Genomic DNA, 23,964 nt, shown 5'->3' on the forward strand with positions numbered 1-23,964 from the left:
ACAATAAAAAATAATAATAATAATAACAGCTAAAAGGGTAGTTTCGAAATAAAGTGCACTATTGGTGCATTTTTTGGGGGAGAACAAACCCCGCAAAGACTATAACGTAAAAGACCAAACTAAAGAAGTGTTGCAATCCAACTGTTCTGTAAACTCTCTCTCTCTCTCTAAAGTTTTTCCATTTTGACTTTCTACGTGAAAATCTCTCTCTAGCTTACTTTTGTTGAATCTTATTCCACCGTTTAACAAAAACCTTCATGAAATTCTTCATTTTTCTTTCCATATAAATAAATATGCTATTTTTGTTAGATATATGAGATGAGATATTAAAATTGGTCCGTTTCAAAACCATTAATAAAAGCTCTCTCAAATCTCACCGGTTTCGAACCTAACACATAAACATATAAATATATATTATGTATATTTATACAGTACATACATACTCTGTTTCTCATACAACTCACACCTCTTCAATATCTTGTATTTAATCTAAATAAACTTACATATTAATCCTTATTGGAATGGATAAGACTATTTCTCTCTCTCCCCTTCTCTCCCTGTGTAAGTTTTCTTCAACACAATTCTCAGAAATTTCCATTTTTTTTTTCTCTCTGGAGTCTGTTCATTTGGTTTCCGAGAAAGTTATAGGAAAAATGGACACTTGGGTTTTTCTGGGTTGTTGGGAATGAGTTAGTCTAGCTTTCTATATTCTTTAAACGATTTCTTGTGTTTTCTCAGAAGCCAAACACGATTCTGTACTTTGTTATATTGTCGCTTGATTTTTTTTTACAGAGATTCATTTCTTCTTGTTCTCACATACGTATTCCTAGAAGCTTTGCCTAGCTGAATCAGTGATCCCAAAATCTCATATTTCAGGTTAAACTCTCTCTCTGAATTTTTAGATTTCCTTTTTGCCCGTAAATCTTACTCTATTTTGATTGAATTTTAACGTGTTTTTTGCATAGTAAATACGGATCAGTACAAGTTAAATCTTGATGAAAAAAAGATCTCCTATCAAAATTTGGAAAGAAAAAAAAAAGGACTTGGTTGCGTGACGAGTAGTTGTTTTCTTCTGTCTTTTTTTTTTTAAAAAGAAAGAATAAACTTTTTATAGTCTTTTAGAGTGAATGTCAATAATTATTGTAGATAAGGTTGATTGGTTGGATAATACCATCACATTAATTGAAATCTATTCCTTATCGTCATTACTTGTATTTTTGTACAAAATTTGGATATAAGCTGATATAGAATCGATTCTTCTATCAAGAATTTAAATCTGCTCAAAAGATGGAGGCATGTGGATCTTTTGTTTTTGTAATTCTTAAGAGTTTTAAAGGAATACAAAACCTTTCTTCTTTTATTTTACTTAATTTATGGACACAAGTCAAATGAGCTATATCTGGCCTAGTATAATTTGAGAATATGGTATAATTCTTATTGGCTATCTATATTCATGACTTAGAAAACAGATAAGGTTGTCATTAAGAGCTTTTTTTTTTTTTTGGGAACTAAATGATATAAAATGATGCATGAGAAAATTATGTTTTGAATTCCTTACAGATCAACAGTCTTTATCAATTTGGTTTGGTTTTTAATTTTTGAGAAAACTAGAATATTATCAGTGGAGCTTCCATCTAAAAAGATAAGAATATTTAAATATTAGGAGCAAAGTTTCTTACCTTCCTCCAAGATAATCAGAAATTAGGTATGTTTTGCAGGTAGATAGGCTCTTCATATCCTTCCTTTGCATTACTTTTGTTTATTATTTTTTTATTTAAATTTCTTTCTATCTATATGCTTAGCATTTTTTCAACTCTTGTGATTCGGTTGCAATAACAACTGTATATTGTGTGATCAATTATTTCCTTTTTTGTAGTTTTCCCTGTTGTATAGTTTCCCTTTTTGTATTGATTTGATTATGTTTAGGATTTGCATTGAGTATTTTCCTATCACATTACATGTTCTTATTTACTTTCTACAGATTTTTGGAACTACACTTTTGATTAGTACTTCCAAGAAACATTCAGGAGAAACTTCGGTGTTGCTACATTATCAAGAAAACTCGTAAGTAGGGATTATATTCGCAATCATGTTTTCGAGATCTTGTATTAGTTTGTTGGAATTGGCCTCAGGGGACATGTTGAATTTTCCACCAACTCCTAGAAATCTTCCGAGACTGATGACTACTGTTCGAGGAATTATGCCTGGGATAGAAGACAGTGGAGGGGAGTCTCCTTCTCCTGAGTGCTGTGAAAAAATAATAGTAGTGGCAAATTTTCTGCCTATACACGCTCGGAAAGATGTGAATTCAGGGAAGTGGTGCTTTAGACTTGATGAGGATTCACTTTCATTACAACTTAAACATGGTTTCCCCTCTGGTACAAAGGTTGTTTATGTAGGATCGCTTAAAGTTGATGTAGATACAAGCGAACAAGAAGTTATTTCTCAGAAACTTCTCGAGGAGTTTAATTGTGTTCCTACTTTTCTTCCTTGTGATATTCAGAAGAAATATTATCATGGATTTTGTAAGCAATATTTGTGGCCTCTTTTTCATTACATGCTGCCTATGTGCCTGGACCATGGTAATCGTTTTGATCGCAAGCTTTGGCAGGCCTATGTTTGTGCGAATAAGATGTTTGCAGATAAGGTTATGGAGGTTATTAATCCAGAAGAGGATTATGTGTGGGTTCATGATTACCACCTTATGATTCTACCTACATTTTTGCGAAAGCATTTTGCTCGGGTGAAGCTTGGCTTTTTCCTTCATAGTCCATTCCCCTCTTCAGAAATCTACAGAACACTGCCTGTTAGAGATGAAATTCTTAGAGCACTACTAAATGCAGATTTGGTTGGTTTTCACACGTTCGATTATGCTCGCCACTTTTTGTCTTGTTGTAGTAGAATGCTTGGCCTGGAGTATGAATCCAAGAGGGGCTACATTGGAGTTGACTACTTTGGCCGGCGAGTTAACATTAAAATTCAGCCTGTGGGGATTCATTTGGGATGGCTCCAATCCGCACTTAATCACCCGTTATCTTCCACAAAGGCTAAGGAGATTCGAGAACAATTCGAGGGGAAGAAGTTAATTTTAGGTGTTGATGACATGGACATTTTTAAAGGCATCAGTTTAAAGTTTTTGGCAATGGAGCAGCTTTTGTTGCAGCGTCCGGAGTTGCTTGGAAAAATAGTCTTGGTTCAAATTGTGAACCCTGCAAGGAGCACAGGGAAGGATGTTCAAGAAGCTAAAAGGGAGACATATATGACTGCCAAAAGAATAAATGAGGCTTTTGGTTTTCCAGGCTATGAACCAATTACTTTGATAGACCGTGACGTTCCTCTATATGAAAAAACTGCCTATTATTCTTTAGCAGAGTGCTGCATTGTAAATGCTGTTAGGGATGGTATGAATTTAATGCCATACAAGTATACAATATGCAGGCAAGGAACTCCAAAAATGGATGAAGCTCTACGACTCTCCTCTGATTCTCCTCGAACTAGTACGCTTGTTGTTTCAGAGTTCATTGGTTGTTCTCCGTCTTTAAGTGGAGCAATAAGGGTGAATCCATGGGACGTAGAGGCGGTAGCTGATGCGCTTAATGTCGCCATCACAATGCCTGATGCAGAGAAGCATTTGCGGCATGAGAAGCACTACAAATACATCAGCTCCCATGATGTGGCTTATTGGAGTCGTAGCTTTTTTCAGGATTTGGAAAGAGCTTGCAAAGATCACTACAGTAAACGCTGTTGGGGAATTGGTTTTGGTCTTAGTTTCAGAATTCTGTCTCTTTCACCAAGTTTTAGGAAGCTTTCGATTGACCATATTCTCACCTCATATAGGAGGACTAGTCGAAGAGCAATATTTTTGGACTATGATGGAACAGTGGTGCCTCAAACTTCCATCTCTAAAACTCCAAGTCCCGAAGTCATTTCTGTTTTGAACAATCTTTGCAATGACCCCAAGAACATTGTGTTTATAGTTAGTGGTAGAGGGAAGAACTCTCTTGGTGATTGGTTCTCTCAATGTGAGAATCTGGGTATAGCAGCTGAGCATGGATACTTCATAAGGTAGTTTCTTTTGACATACAAGAATTTTAAGTTCCACCATTCTAGCTACTTAATTATATACATACACATATAATGTCTTCTTTTGAGCTTGAAAGTGAAATTGACTTTGTTAACTTATTTTTATTCTTATAGATGGAGTACAAAATTCGATTGGGAAACGAGTCCCTTAGCCGCAGACGTTGAATGGAAACAAATTGCAGAACCTGTGATGAAATTGTATACAGAAGCAACTGATGGATCTTATATAGAGCCCAAGGAGAGTGCCTTGGTATGGCACCATCAAGATGCTGATCCTTATTTCGGATCTTGCCAGGCTATGGAACTGTTAGATCATCTCGAAAATGTCCTTGCAAATGAACCTGTAGTTGTTAAGAGGGGACAGCAGATAGTTGAAGTAAAGCCACAGGTTCGAACGAGCTCTTTCTCATCATATTTTTCTCTGAGTACTTCTTTATTCCATGGCCATGGGGGTCTTACTTCTCTCTCTTTATGAAAATGCAGGGAATTACTAAAGGACTCGTTGCAGACAAAGTTCTTTCTATGATGATCAATGAAGGGAAGCCAGTAGACTTTGTGATGTGCATTGGTGATGATAGATCCGATGAGGACATGTTCGAAAGCATATCAAGCATAGCTTCCAACTTATCTCTCCCTGTAGTTCCCGAGGTATTTGCCTGCACTGTTGGCCAAAAACCCAGCAAAGCTAAGTACTATCTAGACGATTCTGTCGATGTCATGACACTGCTTGGAGGTCTAGCTGCTTCAAGTCTTAAATCAAGGTCGAATACAGCCATTCAAGTTTCTGTAGAGATTGTTATTTGAGAAGAAAGCTAGCTTTGATTGTGTACTGATTTTATTGAAGAAGCACAGTGGCTCTTGTACAGCAGCCTTGACAACTTTCAAGGATTAAAATAGTTCTATAATTGGCAAGAATTGGTTGCGTGATTATGTGTTTCATCGAAAAGGAGGACGATGAGTACAAGGAAGTGTACTGCGGTGGTTGGTTGTGTCAATAGTGGCTTACAAATACTTGAATGTTTGAGTGTGAGCACCATATCGATCAGTAAGTACGCATTTTTAACTTTGTAGTTTTCAGCACAGGGCTCAGATTTTACTTTAGATTGTGTTTAGAGATAACAAGAGCATCATTAGTTTGTATATGTGGTTTCCGTATGCTCTTACATGAATTATGATTCTTTTCTTCTTGAAAATGACAGTTATTCATTTTATGAAAATTGTCTCAAACTACATACCCCTACATCTAATATATTATATATACTGAACTTGTTTTATTCGTGAGCTGCGTACTAAAGAAGGTGAAGTTTAAAATCATTAGATCACCAAGTTTCTCATAAAATGGTGTCATTTTTTTTGTCACTATTTCTTTTTCTAATGATGCATATGAACTCTCTCTCTCTCTCTCTCTCTCTCTCTCTCTCTTATGTTTACCTGAATCATTTTTATTTTCGCTTTGATTCTATTATTATCTTCAAACTTTTATTTTATTCTGCCTCAAATTTATGACTTTATAGTGATAAAAATACTAAAAAAATGTGAGAAGAGTGGAGCATTATGTGAAAATAGAGGCAGAAAATCACATTCCAAGTATAAAAAGGGATGTTGAAATTTAATCTAACGGATAATATCATACAAGACGTCTAATATATTTTTGGAAAATTAGAAATATTTATTATAATCTTACTCCACAAAATATTACAGTGAACGTTAGGAAATGTGAAAATAATTCATAGTGTAATTTATATTGAATAAAATTTTATAATTAAATATAAGTACATTGGTGGAAAATGATCTTTATCTATTAGTATTATTTTATTTTATTTAGAAAGGAAAATGATCTATTTGATGGAGTAATGATAATGAATATATGATTGAATTATGCAATTTTAGTACATTATTGTTTTCTTCAAAACCAGTTTAAAAATTAATACCAAAATATTATCCTCTTAAATGTATTTATTTTAATTGTTTAATTTATAATGTTGAGATGTAAAAGTTCTTCAAACATGTATCTTAACTTGGAAAGATTGAAAACTAAATAGCATTAATTGATTGTACTCTTGATTGCACAATAGGTTGACTGTTAATGTGTCCTTGAGATGAATTCAAATAGGAAATTTTTAGGGGTGCTGCAAGATGAACCTTCGATACTTGAATCGAAATAGATCCTCTTAATAAGTCATCAGAGTAACCATATGCTAAAAAATGTTACTTAGTGTTTCTTTTTGTTTAGATACTCCAAATTCAATAAGTCTTCGTAATAATGTTATTTAAGAAGATATTTATCTGTGTTGGTTTTGTGATACATGGTTTTTTATCGACATTATAAGCAAAATCATTTGCTCTTTTGGTTGGACTAAATGAGCCTCGAGCTATTGGTCTTCTGGTCAATGCCTTTTTCTTTAATTCATTGTACTTTGTCTTGGCTTTGGATAGTATTAATGTGTACCAAAATAAATTAGAAGTTATTTATTTCTAATATAAAAGCTTTAATAAACAAATATCTAAAAATAAATACCAATTAAACCATAAAAATTATAATAATAATAAAATATTTATTTCAACCCTAACAAATAAGATGTAACCACTCATAATGTGGTTTAAACTCAATAATGTCAAATAATCTAAAAGATACAAGTAGAAGATAAATAATGAAAAAGAATGGTGAAGTCTCTTGGAATTTGCTCCCCAATTGGTCTCCAATGTTTTCCTTTTTTAAAATCGTACAAGTCTCTTGGACGTGCACTACCCTTTAGAAGTCTCTATTGACTGATCTTTATTCAAATTTTAGTGAAAAATGTGTGAATAATATACTATCTTGACAATTCTCGGCGAATAGGCGAGGTATCACCATGATTACATAAATTTTAAGCTTTTTGGCAAATTAGGTGGCGACATGGTGCAGTCTATGTGGGTACATTTCGCTTAAAGTTTTTGTTTTTTTTTTTGTTTTTAGTTTTCTTCATGATTCGACATTGCTCAATAAAACATGCATAACTTTTTCATCCAAACTCCAAATGTGATGATTCACAATGTTATAAAATTATGAGAGAGATCTAAAACTTTGTTTTTATGAGCTCTTCAATAAATTGATAGGAGCATAGTCGAAATTAGGCTTGAAGTTCTAAATTGGTCCCAAAATCATCATTTAAACTTATTCATGCACACTTTAAGATAATACATCAAAACCACATAAGAGTTTGAGGTAAACACACTAAAACAAGATAAAAGAGCCATGAATGATTGCCTAAAGTACACACTCATCACACGCAAGTAGAAATTAGTTATTTATTCTGCCTCCTTGTGTAAAATAGAAAGTATAACGCAGTCAAGGCATTAGAAAGATCAAAAAATGATTTTTTGAGTCTTGCTCAAGAAGCCTATGTGTTCTTTGAAAATACAATATTTATGAGGTTTTCCAAAAAACCAAAAAGTGACATTTTTGAGGTATATTTTCAAAAAATTAAATAAAGCATCAAAATCAAGATACTTATAGCCTATAATCTACATTTAGTCAATTTAACAACGTAAAGTCATCAGATTCTGAACAAGTTAACAGAGACAACTAATTTGGTGAATATCAATAGAAAAATCTCACAGAAGTATTGTCTCAAAACTTAGCAATCTTCTATTAGAGAACCTTTATTTATATATGAGTCAATTACAAGAAAAGAGTTGTTATTACAACTTGACAACTAACACACAGTTGTAATTGGAAATTAACAACTCTAACTAACATAACAAACTTAGCTATTGTGGTTATCACCCCCCTCAAACGAAAAGGGGTAGAGACCACTTTCAGTTTGGACTTAAGATAGCTAAGTCGATCTCAATACAGTAGCTTAGTAAGAGCATCTGCTACTTGGTTTATTGAAGGGACATATCGAACTGAAAGTTCTTTGTCCATAATCTGATCTCGAACAAATGTAAATCAATTTCGATATGGTTATACCGTGCATGAAACACTAGATTAGCTGCCAGGGCCGCTGCACTGTGATTGTCAACCCAAATGACTGGACACTTTGAGAGAGGAACTTGCAGTTCAGTAAGAAGAGACACCAGCCACTTAATCTCAACTGCTGCATTTGCCAAAGCCCTGAATTCACTTTCTGTACTTGAACGAGAAACCACCTACTGCTTTTTGGCTGACCATGAAACAAGGTTTCCACCTAGAAACATAACATAGCCTCCAGTAGATCTTCTATCATTTGGACAACTGGCCCAATCTGCATCAGAATGACCTTGAAGACACAATGTTGGAGCTAGCCAAATAGGCAATCCTTCAGAAACAATACCTTTCAAATACCTCATAAGTCTTTTGCAAACTTCCCAATGAACACTTGTCAGATCATGAATAAATTGACTCAACTTGTTGATGATAAATGCCACATTCGGTCTAGTGAGTGTAAGGTACTGCAAGGCACCTAAAGTGTCCCAGTTTAGTAATACTAGACATTCGGTCTAGTAAGACTGTCCCCATTTGCTTGTCCTTAACAAAACAAAACAATAATTTTTTTTTTGATCAAGAAAAGAGATTTTATTGATCACAACACAATACAACCAAACAATCCAAAACGGACAAACTAAACCACAGGCTCAAGACCTGATCCCCATCCTCAATTACAAAAGCTCAAGGCCTTACATCTTCTGAAGAGAAAAATAACTAAGTCTACATTTAATGTCTTTTTTAATCAATTCAACTACAGCCATAACACTAAGAGAGTATTTATGGACAAAACAAGTGTTTCTATTATGCCACAAGTAATATATAGTAGCTGAGAACACAGCCGCCACTATAGAGGCTCTAACCCCCTTCCTCATGTCTTCTATCCACCTGCACCAGTCCGAGAAGTTTAGAGGCCATGTACAGCCGAACCAATCATGAACCAGATGTACAACCTGCTGGGAGAAGCAACAGCCAAAAAACAGATGACTATGGCTCTCCTCACCTTGATCACAGACCGGACAAAGAGTTGAATCAAGAAGCTGAACCACTTGTTGTAAATGGTCCCTTGTTAACAACTTAGAATTGACCGCTAGCCAAGTGATAAACCTATGCTTGGGAACACTTACTCTGTTCCAAACAAACTGCTGGTATTTAACAGGGATATGATGAATAAGACCAGTATACAGCTGCCTAATTTTAAACCTCCCTTGACTTCCAGCTTTTTCAATCTCCTCTTGAGAAAACAACTTACGCAATTGACAGATTTTACGCCAATACCAACTGGTATCAGCCTTAAGTTGGTATTGCCAAAAGTTTTGCCCCTTTAAATACACTGCATGAACCCATTTCACCCATAAAGCTTCCCGCTGATGGCTAATAGCCCATATGTACTTACCAAGCATTGCCTTGTTCCACTTAGAACCTTCACCAAAACCCAATCCACCAAAAGCTTTAGGCAAACAAACCGTAGTCCAGGATGTAAGATGAAACTTACTCCTTGTACCATTATTACCCCAGAGAAACCACATACAAAGCTTGTCAACTTCTTTGATTATACTTTGAGGCAATAAAAAAATATTCATCCAGTAATTTCTCAGCCCCAAAAGAACATAGAAAATAAGCTGAACCCTCCCTGCATAAGATAAATGTCTACCAGACCAAGTGTGAAGTCTAAGCTTTATCTTTTTAAGAATTTCTCCACAGTCAGCCTCTTTCCATTTTGTAGGTCTCATAGGGACTCCAAGATACTTAAGAGGGAATGTGCCCTCTTCTAACTGTAACAGTTGCTGTAACTGGCATTTATCTTGAGCTGAAATACCACTAAAGAAAACTTGAGACTTGCTTAAATTGGCCTTCATTCCAGAACTGTGGCAAAATCCATAAAAAATCTGCTGTATAATCTGAACAGAACTTCGGTTAGCTTTGCAAAAAATCACTAAATCATCAGCAAAACATAAGTTGATGATTTTGAGACTTTTACACATTGGGCGAAATCGAAAATCATGTTGCAAAGCACCAAGTTGAAGCAGCCAAAACATATATTCCATAACTAAGACAAAAAGTAAAGGAGAGATAGGGTCTCCTTGTCGAAGCCCCTTAACTCCTTGAAAGCCCCCCCCCCCCCCCCCCCCCCCCCCCGCAATCTACCATTCATCATAACAGCATAGGACGTACCTCTGAGACAAACCATCACCCAATTAATAAATCTGGTAGGAAACCTCAAGATGATTAATAATCTCTCTAAAAAACCCTAGTCAACAGTATCATAGGCCTTACTAAGATCTATCTTCAAAGCACATCTCGGGGAAGCATTCCCTCTATTGTAATTCTTAATCAAATCCTGAAAAATAAGGATATTATGAGCAAGAGATCTCCCTCTAATAAAAGCTCCTTGATTGGGACTAATAATAGAGGGTAAAACCTCCGAAAGCTTACTGCAAAGCATTTTAGAAATGCACTTATACAGAGTATTGCAGCACGCTATAGGTCTATAATCTATAGCCCTGCTAGGGGAATCAATTTTTGGAACTAAAGCAAAAACTGTTTTGTTAAGCTCAGTCGGGATCCTCCCAGAAGCGAAAAAATCCAAGACAGCCATTGAAATGTCATCACCAATATGTTTCCATATAGTTTTGTAAAATTCTGAATTATAACCATCTAAGCCTGGACTTTAGTGAACTTCCTAATTAATCTCAGCTGCATATCAATGTCTAAGCAAGGACCCAATTCTATGCACTCAGTGTTAACCAACCCAGTACCTGAACTATAACTTCCTATATAACTTCTGAAATGATCTAGAAAGTGACTCACCACTGCATTATAATCAGTAATAACATCCCCTTGGTCATTCAAAAAAGACACTATTCGATTCTCCTCCCTTCTCTTTTTGATACACGCATGAAAATAGGAGTTATTTTCATCACCCTTCTGAATCCAAGTAACCTTGCTGCGCTGAATCAAGTAACTCCTGTAACGAGTATAATGCTCATTATAGTAAACTGCAACATTCCTTTCAGCCTCCTGAGCAGAAGCATCTGAAGGATCTTCTTGAGCTTTAGTTAGAGCCAACTGATAGACTCCCTTAGCATGATGATAGCTCTGCTCAATATCCCCTATTTCCTGCCTATTAAACACTTTCAATACATGTTTCAGCCTTAGTAATTTCTTAGTCACTCCCAATAAGCCCTTAGCTGTCATAGGCTTGAGCCAACTTTCTAGAACAGTTTCTTTAAACCTGCTGTGAGCAATCTAGCAATTAAAGAATCTAAATGGTTTTACTCCCAGATGCCCCACCTTAAGAGTCTTAATGAGAAGGAAACAGTGATCGGAATGTACATCCCACTGAATCTCTGCAATAGAATTCGGAATAGAGTCAATCCACTCTTCATTGATAAACACATGATCAATTTTTGAATACACTCTATCACCTCCCTCCTGTTTATTAGACCAGGTAAAATTAGAGCCAATACATTTGAGAGAAGCTAGCCGAGGAAAAGCTAGCCAAGCTGTAGAGTCCAGAATCTCATTGGCACTAACCACCTTACCTCCTGATCTGTCATCAAAGTTAAACACTGCATTAAAGTCTCCCATCACCAGCCAAGGCTTATTCAAAACCTGAATTGAAGATAAACCCCTCCACATTTCCAACCTCTCAATCATAGTGTTAAATCCATAAACAAAAGTGATGACTATGTCCAGCTGTAAGCTAGAAAAAGTAACCAAACAATGAAGAAATTGCTTGTGTTCCAATAACACCTGAACCTTAACAAAAGTTTTCTTCCATATAACCAATATTCTGCCCTCAACAACTGAACTATTATAGTGATCCCAGCCAAAAAAACACTTTGGACATCATATCATTAGCCTTATCCATGTTCAATTTATTCTCTAATAAAGCACAAATACCCACTTTATTTATCTTTAAGAGACTTAGAATAGCATGTTGTTTGTCTCTCTTATTCAACCCCCTTACATTCCAACTAAGTACATTTGAGCAATCCATCAGATTTTGAGCCAAATAAAAACTCAGATTTTTCCCTTGTTTCCTGTTCTTGAAGCACCTTGAACACATTCTGTTTGCTGCCTACATGAGAGTTCACAGACTTGCCTCTGCTCTTAGAATTCCCAACCTTCTTAGGGACCTCCCAGTTTTCTTTATTGGCCTGAGATCGTGTCACCTGCTGGACCTATAAACAACTCTGAGTTTCAGTAGTCTTATCACTTTCTAACCCAGCTACAATCTGATGAGCTATCTCAACCTTAGGAGCCTCATTAACACCAGATTTTTCTTCTGTATTAATCTCGGCTTCAGCAACACCAGGAGCAGACTTGGAAATTGCCTTATCTATCTTATCTTTGGCAACCCAAACCTTAGTATCAGATTTCTTACACTCAGCTGAATTATGCCCAAATCCCTTACAATTCTGGCATTTTATAGGGAGCCATTCATATTCCACAAATTGTTCTTGAATTTGACCCAGCTCATTGAAAAAATGAATGATAAAAGGAGGATCATCAGTAATCTCCATTTCAACAAGAACTCTTGCATACCTGATCATAGACCTATCATTTGTGAACTTATCCACCATAATAGGTTTCCCAATTGTACTGAACAAAGCGCTGAGACATTTTTTCCCCCAATATTGCAGACCTAAATTTGGTAGTCGGATCCACAGAGGAATAGAGCGAACTAACCTGATAGTGTCTAGATCTTGAGTCCATGGTCTCACTATGACTGGTTTCCGATCAAACTGCACAATACCATTCTGCAAAACAAAATCTCTAGTAGCCTCATCATTGAACTTGACAATGGTGAGACCCATATGCATCCTCACTACCCGTTCAATACCCAGGTGACCCCAAATTCTTTTTACAAACCCTTCAAACACAGCAAACGGGGGATTGGCTCCCAAAACCATACATATCACAGCTGAGCTCCAATTCTGAGCTTATTCAGCAACCTCGTCCAAATCAATTTGGGCTTCTTTCTTCCCATTTTTCAGTAATGGCTCCTCATAATGCAGTTTAGTCATCTCATTGATAAGCAGTTTACCTCTGAGATTCGCCCAATGAGATTGAGCAGAAAATTGAAAGTTCTCATTCTCCTCACTCGTGTCTGTATTCCTAACCTTCTCTTCCTCCACCTGGTGAATCGGTTCACCCTCACTAGCCAAACCCAAAGAATTCAACCTCTGCTTACTTTCCGTCGAGAGTGAAGGCAAGACATCCTCTGCCTGAAGATTATTTTGATCCTTCAACGAAGATTCCGTTAATGGTGTAGATCTAATGGCCTCCCCAGTCCTTGTTCTTGATGCAGGCTTTCGAGTAACCTTCTTCTTCTTCATCTTGGAGAGAAGAAAGGATCCTTCGCATGCCTTAGAGAGCTGTTTCGAGTAATCTAATGATAAAAAAAAAATTTATGAAACTTTAAGAAAACATCATTATCGTTGGTCAGTTTAGAGACACTAACAAGATTTTTGGTAATAGAAGGCAATTTTAGGACATAATTTAAGTGTAATGGGGAGGAGGAATGCGATGGTAAGGTTGCTTTACCAATATGAGAAATGAGGAGTTTCTTACCATTACCAAAAACTAGTGTTTCGTTGCCATTGTATGGAGTAGCAGAGTCCAAGTGTTCCATCCTATAAGTAACATGATTGATTATGCCCGTGTCAGCATACCAAGCAGCATCTTCACCAAAATCTGGTACTGTAGTGGTGGAATACACCTGAGGATCACAATCTAGACCATGTTTTGCAAGATAGGCTCGGGGCTGAGGTGTTGGAGTGTTTGGAGTCACCAAATTTTTGTCAAAGCGATAGTTGCACACGGCTGCTGTATGACCAGATTTCAAACAAACTTGACAAAGTAGTCAAGTAGAGGAATTGTAGCCATGAGAGACAACTCTTGGAGGAAATCTTAAGGAATTATTAGGAGGGGCACCACGACTAGAGCTAGAGTAGGATCTGTAGCCTCCATTTCTTGATGAACCAAAAGAAAGATTGGAAAACATCTACATGGAAAGATCATTCATAGCTTGATGACATTGTAGACAACTTTCATGAGACATTAGCAAGGCCCAGACTGCTTCTAGGGATAGAATATCACTTCGAGAGGTAATCCCCGCCACGATGGGATCAAATTCAGGACCAAGACCATTAAGAAGTTGCAGCACAATATCTTGGTCACTTATTATGGAACCAACTTTAGCCAATGCATCAACCAAATACTTAACTTTATCAACATAATCAGAGATGGTGAGATTACATTTTTGAATGTCTGAAAACTGACCTTTGAGTTGAATTAGACGAGCATGGATTGGCTGGAAAATTTTGTTCCAGTGCTTGCCAAACAGAGTAGGAAGTGATAAATGTAGCAACAAAGGCAAGAACCCCTTCAGACATGGATGAGCTAAGCCAAGAAAGTAAGAGTTGATCTTGTCTTTTCCATTGAACATACGATGGATTTGTGTCACCAGTAACAAGAGTCATAGGAGGAAAGACATTGTTGAAAAGAATGTCATCAAGATCATGGCCGATGTCTGTAGGAACCACTTGAGATTTCCAAGCAAGAAAATTAACTCGATCAAGCTTTAGAGTGAGAGATGAAGTCAAAGAACTGGAAAACGAATTCCACATCGGAAGAGGCGCATAAGCTATAGTAATCGATGGCAGAGTAGAGGGCTGCGTTGTCACCAGAGTTGGAGGCTGAGTCGATGTCGACGTAGTTGGCTGAGTTAACACCGGAGCACAAACATTGAGAACCACGGGATTAGAAGAAGGAAAGTTATTTGCAGAAGACTCCATGGGAGACGCTAGTCAGTGGCTCTTGATACCATGAACAAGTTAACAGAGACATAACTAATTTGGAGAATATCAGTAGAAAAATCTCACAGAAGTATTGACTCAAAACTTAACAATCTTTTATTAGAGAACATTTATTTATATATGAGTCAATTACAAGAAAAGAGTTGGTATTACAACTTGACAACTAACACACAACTGTAACTGAAAATTAACAAATCTAACAGAGTATTCTAACTAACATAACAAACTTAGCTATTGTGGTTATCAGATTCAATGTAGATTTCAAGAAAGATGATGCTTACTACGTTCAGTATTTAAGGGTTTAAATGCATATTCAATCTAGGTGTTATCCTAGTAAAAATAAAAATAAAAACATGGGTTAAGTTTGAAAACTCATGTGAAATCCCACTACGAAGGAAAAGTCTCAGATTTGTCATGGAAGGTCAATACATGGGCGGAAGACAACTTTGGTGTTCTTTAGCTTTTTTTCTCTCAAATGTTTGTCTATAAATATGAAGGCGTATAGTCTAGGCAAAAAGAGGCTTAGGTTTTTATAGGCCATGATTCATAGGAAAAGGTGTAATCACCAATACAATGAATGTCAGAAAATGTAATGAATTGCACAACCTTTTAAAATAGCATGAAGAATTTTAAAGATCTTCTAAGTTTTCTCATTTCTAAAGTAAAATACTTGCTTTTACTTAGAAGTTATAAAGAAGTGCCACATGTCAAATATAGATTAAGGATGACGTATTTGCTCATTCAATTATATTGTGGTGCGAGTAGCAAATAGACTTAGGGGAAAATGTTATCATCAATATTCAATGATAGCGTATCTTAAATAAAGATGTTGATGTGGTAGCATATGTCAGTCAACTATGATGACATGGGCTTGGAGTTGGTCGGTATAGCGACAAGTTTGTGTATCTGGTCAAGAATTCAGTTAAACATCTTTGATGAAAGACCTAGTCGAAGTATAAAAGTATGTGGTTAGAGTTGTAACATGACAATAATTTACTCATACATATATTGTTTAGAGTGTGTTGATCGCTTAAGAAAGATTGTGGCTAGTTGAAGTAAATGACTTTAGTATGTGATTTCATTAATAAGTAAGATATTATTTATTAAGAAGCTCCTACATGTTCTTAGGGCTTTGGTTGTTTATTTGAATTTAAATGTAACAAAAGTGAGTCTTTAATAAATAGTGGCTTCACTACATGTTATTTTTAGTTTATCAGATTTTTGAGTAGTTAGTAATAAGATCAATAATAATGACTTGTTGACGTAGGTTATTATGAATACCAAACCACATAAAAAGCTTTTTTTTTTTTTTTTTTTTTTTGTGTTTCAAATTATTGTCGTTGGTCAAGTCTTGGATCAACACCAATGTTCAACAAATAATAGATGATTTCCATCATTCTTATTTGGAAAAAGTACTTTTTTCCCCTTGAACTATTGCACTCGCAGACTTTTTCCCCCCGATTTGTTTTTCTTGTCAAAAATACCCCTGAACTATACCATTTATGGACTTTTGCCCATTTCGTCCAAAATAGTAATGGTTTGCTGATGTGGCGGTTAAAAAAAGATTTGAAAATAATTATTTTATTAATTAATTAATTTTAAATTAGAAAAAATAAATAAAATAATTTTTAAAATAAAAAATTAAGAAAAATTAGTTTTTAAATTTATTAAATTATATAAAATCCAATAAATAAAAAATCAATAAACATAAATAGTTTTTAATCCAAATATAATATTAAAAAAAAACTAAAATCAACATTTCTAAACTAAATTATACTTTGAACTAAACTAAATTAAAATTGTTATCCCTAAAAAATCCAGGGATGATGTGGCAAATGAGAAAGTGGCACGTGACATCACAATTCGTGAAAAAACGAAAAAGTATTAAAAAAAGACCGACGAACAAAGATGGATAGGTCCAGAACCTATAGGAAGTCGACCAGGCCTAAACCCTTAGGGGTGGTCGGCCTGGCATTGACCCCCTAGGGGTGGTTGGCCCAAGCATGCCCAAGAACCCCTTGGGTGGTCGGCCTACACTCCTAAAGACACTTCACTGGGTAAAACTCACGCTCGTTCAAACTGAGATCAACAGGCCTAGCACCCAAAAGATCAATAGGCCTAGCACCCAGAAGATCACAGGTCTAGCATCTAGAGGACCAACAGGCCTAGCACCTAGAGGACCAACAGGCCTAGCACCCAAGCTCTAAAGGGTCGTCGAGCCTAGCACCCAAGTCTCATAGACCAATAAAGACTTAGCATTTTCTCGAAGGTCTCAATCGTGCATCATCGGCCACGATCCATAGAAGACAGTAGGAAGACTGATAAGCGTACAAAATATACACTTATTCATAGCTTTTTCGGTTTGATTTAGTTGTTTTTCTCAAGTGAAATTATGTATTTGATCTGTTTGGTGAACTTGTGCAGTGTGTCGTTATAATTATGATTAGTACGAGAATTTGGAGTTTTAAGGTTAAATATTTTTTTAATTAGTCAAAATTTCTTAATATTCGGATGTTTGGCACAAGCGATATATCGCCTGTCTTGAGCGATATATCGCCACTTGAGGAATATGGATTTTGGCTGAAGCAGAAACGACAACAGATATTATGCGTTTTCATCGAGATTATTTGGCATGCGATATATCGCACTATTGGAGGCAATATATTGGCACGAGGGTATTTTTGGAATTTTTCATGGAATTTCATAGGTTTTTTTTTTGGTGGAAATAAAAGAAGGTTGGACGGTAGAGGAGAAAAACAGAGAAGAATTCATTAGTTTTATTTTCATTATTCTTTATGATTTTGAATTTTAGATTATGCAATGATGTTTAATATTATGAACTAAATTCTTATTTAGAGTATTTTAATGTAGTCACTGGATATTCTTTTCATCTTAAATGCAATTTCTATGATTCTTTGAATTTATGTTTACCTATTGTTCTTATGTTTAATGCTTGTAATTGATTGGCCATCTTTTGCATGATTATTGGTTTTAATTCAATATCTGAAAAGTGAGAATTGGAATAGCTTTAGGCAATAGACATAGATTTCAATTTAGAACGAAAGTATCAAATTGATTTGTGTAGCAATTAGGTTTTTGTTCTTAATGTGGTTTATGTGTAGAATTTATCACAGACATGTAGAGAATTCACAAGTAAACTGGATATTTGACATCTTGAGAAAGAATAGAATTGTCAATAGTAAACCTGCTATAATCATAAGTATAAGAATCATAGTAGTAGTATTATTGTTTGAATATAATTGAAGGTTGATGAAATTAAAATGCTCTAATATTTCTTTTATATTAAATTTCGTTAATTAAACTTTGCTTTTATAGTCTATTGTTAGTTGTAATTTGTCACTCAATTTTCATTAGTCAAATAGCAATAAAATTTTGCTTTTGGTACTTAGTAGATCAATTCTCTAACGGAACGATATTGTGCTTCCACTACTATTACTTGTTTATTTGATTGCGTATACTTGCGCAGCAGAAAAATCACAACAAAGACCCATGATCTAATAATCATGGGAAGATGGACACGTGTCTCCACTCCCAATGATCGTGTACCAAACCACAATCCCACTCTTACTGATCATGTAACAGCCCCTGGGTACTATAAATAAAGGACCCAGGGCTTTGTTTCAAGAGAGCTCTCTTTTCTGGACTTTTTGGATCGATCTTTTGGAAAAATTTGTGAGGAGTGAACTCTGAGTTGATCTTTGTAATTGTCTATCGAGCGATTCAATACTAAATACTAAGTGGATTAGGTTATTACTATTCAGAAGAATAGGGCTGAACCACTATAAATTACTGTGTGTTTTTGTTTAGATATTTGTACTCGTTCGTATATTAGATTCATTCCGTTCAAAAGGTGTTGTATATTGTACATACGACCGTTGCCCAATTTCACAGGTCAACATTTTGGTGCTTTCATTGAGACTACAAAATCAAGAAACACACTTTCATTAGTTTTACGATGCCTCTAAACCCAGTCAGACAAAGAAGATGACTCCCAGGGGTTCCACCACTCAGGATCCCATTGATCCCGTTAACGAACCTCAGGTGGAGGTTGGAGATCAACCTGATGCGGAAGATCAACAAAATGCTCACCAGGAGGAGATGGCACAATTTCTGGCGAGGCAGGAGGCCTTTGCTTCAGAAATGGCCCTCCAGAGGACGACTATGGAACTAAAACGACGGGAGATAGGCAAGTAGGTCCAGAGGATGATCCAGAGGGAACATGAAGCTTACTAGAGGCACCAGGAGGTTGTTGTGGCCCTAGAGGCAGCTTTCCAGTTAGCCCGAGCTAATGCTGAAGCTGCTGCTCAGGCTGTAAAGGAGGCTTAGGCCAAAGCAGCAGGGATGCGAGACAGCAGTAATAGGGAGTCTCGGGGGAGGAGTCGAACCCTAAGGACGCTCTCAGAGACATTTTCCCAGAGACAGGATGAAGAGGCACAATCCAAGACTGCCTCCTCCATGACTAAGAAGAATAACACTTCATCTCGGAGTAAGAGTGTTCCCAACCCGAAGGCCATCTCCCAGGGGGACAAATGAAACAACGTAGGAGATGAGGGTCAAACATCTAAGAAGCGTGATAGGAATGGAAATGGCCGCTCAAAGTCTCAAAGTCATGTAGGAGGAGAGACTCGGGGGCAAGGTCGCACCGACAAGGGCAAGGCAGACCTACCACCCCTACACCCTCAGTCTTGCAAGGGAAAAGAACCGATGAACAACAATAATATCATGTTCGATAGGCTCAGGAAAGATGAACAACCTCAAGATCAGAGGGAGGTCATCAACAAGAGGACCAGCGCTCAAGAGGGGGTACCAGGGACATATACCCCACCTGGAGCAGCGATCCCACTAGTAGTGCAGGCTCAAATAGATGCACTCGTCATGGCTATCCAGGATCTGACAAAGAAACCTTCTGATATCGAGCTAGCTCATAGAAGTGGGAGTCCCTTTAGTGCCATGATCCAAGCTGCTTAACCACCACCAAAATACAAGACCCCGAAACTTCCAACATACACTGGGAAAGAGGACCCATTACGACACATTGGAAAGTTCTAGGATCAGATGGAGTTACTCGGTGTGGAGCATGAATATAGGTGCAGAGTATTCTCTACCACTCTCTCTGACTCAGTTTAGGAATGGTATTGGAAATTCAAACCTGGATCCATCATTTCCTAGGAGCAGTTCAGGATGGAATTTTGCAAGGTCTTTAGTGCCGGATAGATTCAACCAGTTTATGCCAATTAGCTAGATGACATCAAGCAAGGGAAGGATGAATCCTTGAAGGACTACATCCAAAGATTTATGAGAGAGGAAAATCGAGCGTCCACAGTAGGAGATGAGGGGATGTTCATTGCCATCTTGGCAGGAATAATTTATCGTAGTCCCTTGTGGGATAGCATACATAGGAATCCCTTCTACACCTTGCAGGAGTTCCTGGACCGAGTAGACAAATACATGAAGCTAGATGACGCTATCACGAAGAAAGAAAAAGGCATAAACCATCCAACCACTACCAAGACAGACAAGAACGACGCAAACCCTCAGGGCAACAATGGGGGCAACAGTAAAAAGAAGAGTACCTCAGGGGCCGAGCAGGGTGGAGAAAAGAAGGCTAAGTCAACACCAACCGACAAACAACCTAAGCATCAGCCCTACCAGCCCAGGTTCACCAATTAGACTATCCTAACTACATCAAAGGCTGAGATTTACTTGGCAACGTACTAGGAGGTACCATACCGAAAGCCATCACCACCCTTGCGTTCAGAAGGAAGGAGGGAAAAAAATAAGTTTTGTCGTTTCCACAATGATTATGGGCAAGACACAAACTAATGCAAACAGTTGAAGGATGAGATAGAGTTTCTCCTCCAATTAGGAAAAATCTGGAGGTACCGAGTCAAGACTGAAACCTCGAGCAGGAATCCAGAGTTCCGAAGGCAGAGAAGTCCACCACTGAAGCCAACAACCATGGACTTCACATTGGATACCATATGTGGGGGGCCCCACATAGCAGGCAATAGTAACAATGCTCGTGAGCGATATGCAAGGACCCTAAGACATGAGGTAGGGAATTTTTCCCAGTGCATGGCAGTTGAGGAGCGGTCTCCAAAAAATTCGAAGTATGAAAGTGAAACTCTCACTTTTATGGAGGATGATGCCAAGCATGTGAGGTACCCCCACAATGACCCTCTGGTCCTTACCATTCAAATCGCCAATGCCCATGTGAAGAGATGCTTGGTGGATACAGGACGCTCAGTAGATATAATCTACAAATCATCCCTCGAGAAGATGAAGCTCACAGTCAAGGACCTGATACCGTGTTCCCAAGTGATATATGAGTTCACTGGAGAATCCCTAGAAGGAGGTCCTGGCTCGATTACCCCCTCTTGCAACCGACATTAATGTCAGAAAGAGACAAAGTGGATCTCATAAGTCCCACAGGAATAACCGGTCCAAACCCAGTCATTCTGTTAGGACCGCTACTCCGAGCTCTGTACCTTTAGAGCGAAACCATCAAAGTGCTCAACCCATTTGTCATCATAATAATCATCATCAGCATGTTAGTCGGTCGGTCAGAACTACGACACCTAGCTCCGTGCCCTCTGCACAGATTCCCAGGAATGCTCACAACAACCGGTCAGGGCGAACTGGGACGAGTTCACGGAGACAAAACTCCCCAGAGAATCAACCTATGCCACGAGTAGAACCCCAGGAACAGAGGACTCATGACATTTGGGTAGAGCCAAGGTGGATAAATTTAGTTCGTCCTGATGGAATGAGGATAGCCTCACTAATGAGGCATCCACCATCACCGATTAGACATCCTACACCACCGCATCCACAAAGAGACATTCCAGCTCATGGAAATAGTAGGAGAAATCCTCCCCCGTCAGTAGACACTTACGTCCCACGGGCACGTGTTGATAATCCAGGTCCTCGGTCTCAACCTCGGGCTGTAAGTTTTGCAAATGGAAGTTACTGGACAAGGAGTTAGCATGGAGGCAGGTCTGAGAGCGATTTGAGGAATCACCTTAGTTCAGCACAAAGTCCTCATTTCGACCTACAACCCGACCTGGGCGATCATCTGGATTCACAAAGGAGGTATCCAGCTAGTAATGGTTATATGAGTTATAGTCAACATGAGGGAGGTCCGTCTATCGTATGCGACAATGGGAGTGTCCCACCTAACCAAGCTCGAGATTGGAGGGACACTAACCCATCAAACCCATACAATAGGATGGGAGCTGTTTAACAACCCCCAGCTAACCTAGAGACCAAGGACCTAACCCTTGAACGGTTGGCCTTAAAGGAGTAGCAGATGAAAAAGCTCTTATCTGGAAAAGGGATTGATGATTGTGACTCTGATGAGGAGCTCAAACCTTTCACTCCAAACATTGCAGCAGCTATGTATCCTATTGGCTTCAGGATGCTGAACATGCCAACATTTGATGGAAATACAGATCCATCTGACCACCTCAGGATGTTCAATACAATGATGATGGCCTATAATGTCGGGTTTGATCTAAGATGTATCATGTTCCCCATGGCACTGGTCGGACGTGTCAGACAGTGGTTCAAAAAGTACAAAAAATATTTGATAAGCTCGTGGAAGAAGCTGTCTTCCGAGTTTAAGAGAGCATTCCGAGCTTCACAGACAGCTTGTGTAAAGGCTGACTCATTGGCCAATGTAAAAAAACAACCTGGTGAATCCCTGAAAGCATATCTGAGTAGATTCGCCATTGTTGCAACATGAGCTAGGGATGTTGATGATAGTTACAAGCACATGACGATGAGGATAGAAATCCTGGTTGGAGGCGACATATGGCAAAAACTCCAGCGAAAAGGAGTTAAAAGTGTAGATAAGTTCTTGGCCCGAGCTCAGGAGTGGATAGACCTGGAAGAGGCGTGATCTGCTGTTGCAGGAACTAGCCAAGCCCCTATCCAACCCGCTGGAGCGGTGACAGGTGTTGCAACTATGGCTCAACTTGTTACCCAAAATAACCAGGCAGGAAATAATAAGAGTAAGGGTAATGGTGAGGGTGACCAAAATGACTCAAAGAAGAACAAGTCTATGGAGAGATTCAAACCTGTTTATGCCACCTACATTGACTTAAGGCAAGTTTATGAAGAACAAGTTTATGCCACCCGGGAGCATATTTTCTTGGCAAATTCTAATCGTCTCCCGTGGAAGAAGCCAAAACCCTTAAGGCATCAGAGGGTGATGAGAGATCCCTCAAAGTTTTGCCGATTCCACAATGACATTGGTCATAACATCGATGATTTCCAATAGCTGAAGGATGAGATTGAGACTCTCATTCGGGCTGGACCATTAGCCCAGTACGCCTGAAATCAGGTTGTTCCCAATCAACCTGCTGGGAAGAATTCTCATCCAGCTCTGGAAGCTTTGACAGGTCAGCCTAGAGCTCAGTTAGAATCGAGTTGATCCTCCCCCAATAGTAGGAGGAGATATACTAACATTGAAAACTCATAACAGTGTGGAATTTGTCTCAAGCAGCAGTTATCAAAACAACAACGGTTGGAAAAACAACCAATCATTTTCACGAAAGAGGACGCTAGCCAAGTTCAATTCCCGCATAATGATCCGCTGGTGGTAACCATGCAACTCGCCAATCGAAGGTTGCGAAGGATACTGGTAGATAATGGAAGCTCAGTAAATGTGCTTTTCAGGTCCACCCTAGAGAAAATGGGATGTCTGTAACTGATCTAAAGGCAACCTCAATGACTCTGTATGGATTTTCAGGTGAAGGGACGGCGGCCATAGGGAGGATCAGACTGGTGGTTACGTAGGGAGATGAGGCATGAGCTGTTTCTAAAATACTTGAGTTCGTGGTAATCGATTGTCTAACTGTGTATAACGTGATTTTGGGACGACCCGCGCTGATGGCTTTTGAGGCCATCACCTCGATCTGACACTTAACAATAAAGTTCCCCTCAACCTTGGGGATATGCATCGTAATAGGAGACCGAATCACTTCCAGAGAATGCTACATTATTGCTATGAAGGGAAAATTACAACCTGGGCAGCAGGAGATGGTCATAGGGGAAGGAGGTTAGGAGTCTCGGGTAATTGAAGTT

General features: G+C 38.0%; 2 protein-coding genes across 4 annotated transcripts; one reads left to right on the forward strand and one right to left on the reverse strand.

The window, feature by feature from the left end:
• Positions 1 to 229: 229 nt before the first annotated feature.
• Positions 230 to 5,359, forward strand: LOC133830354 (probable alpha,alpha-trehalose-phosphate synthase [UDP-forming] 9). Of its 3 annotated transcripts, XM_062260325.1 has the most exons (5): positions 230 to 561; positions 793 to 876; positions 1,982 to 4,065; positions 4,198 to 4,471; positions 4,567 to 5,359. In XM_062260325.1, the coding sequence occupies exons 3-5, from the start codon at positions 2,090 to 2,092 to the stop codon at positions 4,885 to 4,887; spliced, it is 2,571 nt and encodes an 856-aa protein (XP_062116309.1). In that variant the 5' UTR covers positions 230 to 561; positions 793 to 876; positions 1,982 to 2,089; the 3' UTR covers positions 4,888 to 5,359. The 3 variants fall into 3 exon arrangements, with proteins under 3 accessions (XP_062116309.1, XP_062116310.1, XP_062116311.1); XM_062260326.1 differs by lacking the exon at positions 230 to 561 and having other exon boundaries at positions 569 to 876; XM_062260327.1 differs by lacking the exons at positions 230 to 561; positions 793 to 876 and adding an exon at positions 894 to 1,705.
• Positions 5,360 to 10,280: 4,921 nt separating this feature from the next.
• LOC133832113 (uncharacterized) lies at positions 10,281 to 12,852 on the reverse strand. The gene is made up of 6 exons (XM_062262496.1): positions 12,725 to 12,852; positions 12,260 to 12,580; positions 11,567 to 11,735; positions 11,366 to 11,464; positions 10,789 to 11,278; positions 10,281 to 10,693 (listed from the first exon to the last, which is right to left on the reverse strand). Exons 1-6 carry the CDS (start codon positions 12,850 to 12,852, stop codon positions 10,281 to 10,283), a joined length of 1,620 nt encoding a protein of 539 aa, XP_062118480.1.
• Positions 12,853 to 23,964: the final 11,112 nt, after the last annotated feature.

Source organism: Humulus lupulus, chromosome 4 (genome assembly GCF_963169125.1).
Source record: "Humulus lupulus chromosome 4, drHumLupu1.1, whole genome shotgun sequence".
Classification (NCBI taxonomy): domain Eukaryota; kingdom Viridiplantae; phylum Streptophyta; class Magnoliopsida; order Rosales; family Cannabaceae; genus Humulus; species Humulus lupulus.

Excerpts from the sequence above, each read along its gene's own strand:
- LOC133832113 (XM_062262496.1), bottom strand. The coding sequence starts at position 12,852 with ATGGGTCTCACCATTGTCAAGTTCAATGATGAGGCTACTAGAGATTTT. Across the intron at positions 11,465-11,566 it reads ACAGATCAGGAGGTAAGGTG|GAGGGAGGTGATAGAGTGTA; the intron begins GTTAGTGCCAAT and ends TCTAATAAACAG. Across the intron at positions 11,279-11,365 it reads TTGCAGAGATTCAGTGGGAT|ATTGCTCACAGCAGGTTTAA; the intron begins GTACATTCCGAT and ends TTTAATTGCTAG.
- LOC133830354 (XM_062260325.1), top strand. The coding sequence starts at position 2,090 with ATGTTTTCGAGATCTTGTATTAGTTTGTTGGAATTGGCCTCAGGGGAC. Across the intron at positions 4,066-4,197 it reads GAGCATGGATACTTCATAAG|ATGGAGTACAAAATTCGATT; the intron begins GTAGTTTCTTTT and ends TTATTCTTATAG. Across the intron at positions 4,472-4,566 it reads TAGTTGAAGTAAAGCCACAG|GGAATTACTAAAGGACTCGT; the intron begins GTTCGAACGAGC and ends ATGAAAATGCAG.